The sequence below is a fragment of the Adiantum capillus-veneris genome, chromosome 8 (assembly GCF_014529385.1).
Source record: "Adiantum capillus-veneris isolate H3 chromosome 8, ASM1452938v2, whole genome shotgun sequence".
Taxonomy (NCBI): domain Eukaryota; kingdom Viridiplantae; phylum Streptophyta; class Polypodiopsida; order Polypodiales; family Pteridaceae; genus Adiantum; species Adiantum capillus-veneris.
The window spans coordinates 160,878,417-160,881,068 of NC_140938.1; the positions used below are offsets into that span (position 1 = coordinate 160,878,417).

Genomic DNA, 2,652 nt, shown 5'->3' on the forward strand with positions numbered 1-2,652 from the left:
CTTGCAATGATACCAAGTATGTCATGATCATGGTTTCCAATGCCGTTGGTTGAGTGGTTGTGTTGCTATCTCCACACTTCAGAGATTTTGGATCATTTTTCACAATGGTTGTGAACCTTGTTGGAGAAGAAAAACCCTTGCGAGTGCCAGAAGACATTGTATGTAAAATAAGAGATGAGAGTCATCTTTCCTGAACATGTTTGCCTTGAGATATAAGAAACACTTTTTTGCCTTGAGAAAATACACTTTTCAACAAGTGTTTTAAGCACAATTGTTAGAAACCCGAGGCTTATTAAGCATCTACTACTTGGATTATGCTAAAAAAGTTTATTCTCATATTGAAAAATGCAATGTTGCTTCAAAATCTACTTACACAATACATGAAAACTTTCCCAATAAAGGAAATATGTATGTTTTGTACATATACATGATGGTGCCAAGGATTGACGCATAGTGTCATAGTGGACAAACTATGTGTTCTTTATTTTAGAATTCAAAAGTAGTTTTCTTCTTTTCTCGAAAAGAGGAGCATAAACTAAGATTTGCAGGATGTTGAATGCTACCACTGCCAAAAGAAAGGACCCTTGAAGAAAGCTTGTTGAATACTCCAGCAAGAAAAGAAGAAGTGTCAAGAAAAGTCTGACATTGAAAAGGGCAAGGTGAAGATTGAGGAGATTCTTTAAGTCTTGACATTCTAGACAATACATTTTTGGCAAATTCGTAATTTTCCATTGAAATTCCCACCTCCCACAATAATTCCTAATCTGTAGATTTGATGTCAAGAGCTACAACAGGGAGGGACCGCATACCTAGCAAGGTGCAATCAGCGGTAAGAAGTTGTCTGGATTTGGCCCTCTGTCCCTACTAACAGCACCTAGCTCAAATGTTGAGCACTAAAGGGAAAACAATGGGGAAAGACCCTTTTTTCCCACATGGGGGAAGTGTGAAAAAAACTTCTTTTGGTACTCCACGTACTCCACATACATATGAATGTCCCTAACAAGCCCTGTGTATGTTATTGAGTCCCTTGTTGACAAGGTCAAGCAATGGCATTTGTACAAAAAATTCCGATGCACCGGCCATGTGCACAAATGTTTGAAATTATGACGGCAGTCTCTGATGCAAGATGATAGCTATGTCCATCTTGAGTTTCATCATGCAATGTAAACATGCACACCTCGGCCGACGCCTCTGCAAACACTGTGAAGGCAGTTTGATGCAGATGATATCATATGTACATCTGAAGTTTCATCATGCAATGTAAGGATGTGTACCTCGGATGACGCCTCTGCAAGTGGGGCAAGCCTGATTGTTTTTTTGGTATTCATGAAGGCAATCCCCACAGTACTGGCCATGGAAGCAGGGCAAGATGACAGCATTTCTAGGGTTTTCATGGCAGATCTGACATGTCTGCAACTCATCCCGAAGAGAAGCCTCAAGAAGCGCCTTGTCACTCTCATGTTGCCGCTGTGCAGCCTCTGCGAGGCCCTCCTTCTCCATCTCCAGTGATTCAAGGGCAGCTTTCGAAGATGCAAGCTCTCTGCGGAGCTCTTCGATCTCTGCCTGCATGTTCTTTAACAGGGTGCAATGCATGGAGATGAAGGCATTTGTGATGTTGTCGGAGGCAAGGCGGCTGATGGCAAGCATTTCCTGCATGAAGAAGCTGCCATAGTCACGCACATCGGTGGTAGGGTCGTTGGCATGGCGACGGGCGAGGTACGAGATGTTGACCTCTAGATCCATGGACTGCTTTTTGACATCGTTCAGCTTCTCGAGCAGGTCTTTGAGGTTGAAGCCAAACTCTCTGCTGCAGATCTCCTGCTGGGACTCGATAATGGCGGGACTCTGAATCGCTTCTGTTGCATCAATGGAGTCCTCACTTTCTTGCCATTCAACTAGAATGCTGGGATCCGCCATGACCGCCCTACACTCCACAGGCTTTCAGAAGGAAGTAGTAGCCATCATCATTTCAAACTTATGCAGGAGAAGACTTTTGCATTAGCGCAGTTAGCTTTTGTAAGTTTGAAGGACAGAAAGGGAGACTTTTTCATCGGCATTTCACAAAACTTGTAGTTTGAACTTTGGGTGAGGTCACAAGTGCACCGAAAATGTAATTTGGGTGGGTCCACCATCCACCCTCCTCACTATCTCACACGGGCATGGGCAGGAGGGGATCAATTCCCACTCCCATTTTGGGGATCATGTGCAATCTCACCACCACGGAAGAGCACACAGTCTTAAGTGACAACTCCTAGCTTCGCAATAAACGAGGTCCGAATCTCTATCAGGTAGACACAACATTGTACTGATACAAGATTTGTGGACTCAAGCTAATGCTAGTTTGAGTTTACAAAGCATATAACATGTTTATTGGTGCCATAGGTCAAAATGTTGCACAGGGATGGAGTGGATACAACATATGCCTCACAAGTGATTAGTCGTGAATTCAAAGCCTGCGCATACGCATTTGAAAGCTCTTAGAAAAGACAAAGACCTACAATGAAGGAGTCATTAGGGGGAGAATGGGGTGTAGGAGCCTTGTCACTAATTGACACCTCCTTTTGGGAGGTGGGATTAATGGCTCACAATCACCGGTTGATTGTGACCATTGGATTGCCTAAGGAATGCAAAAGATTCCCACTTTTTCGGTTT

The 2,652-nt window shown here is 43.5% G+C and overlaps 1 protein-coding gene across 1 annotated transcript; it reads right to left on the reverse strand.

Annotated features, from left to right (window-relative positions):
• Window positions 1–459: 459 nt before the first annotated feature.
• On the reverse strand, window positions 460–2,042 carry LOC147453259 (uncharacterized). The gene is made up of 2 exons (XM_086519127.1): window positions 1,275–2,042; window positions 460–1,200 (listed from the first exon to the last, which is right to left on the reverse strand). Exons 1-2 carry the CDS (start codon window positions 1,915–1,917, stop codon window positions 1,040–1,042), a joined length of 804 nt encoding a protein of 267 aa, XP_086375253.1. The 5' UTR covers window positions 1,918–2,042; the 3' UTR covers window positions 460–1,039.
• Between the last annotated feature and the right edge of the window lie 610 nt (window positions 2,043–2,652).

Bases quoted from the DNA above. Each gene is read 5' to 3' on its own strand.
- LOC147453259 (XM_086519127.1), bottom strand. From the start codon at position 1,917: ATGGCGGATCCCAGCATTCTAGTTGAATGGCAAGAAAGTGAGGACTCC. The intron at 1,201-1,274 runs GTACACATCCTT...CTGCCTTCACAG, and splicing joins TTGCAGAGGCGTCATCCGAG to TGTTTGCAGAGGCGTCGGCC.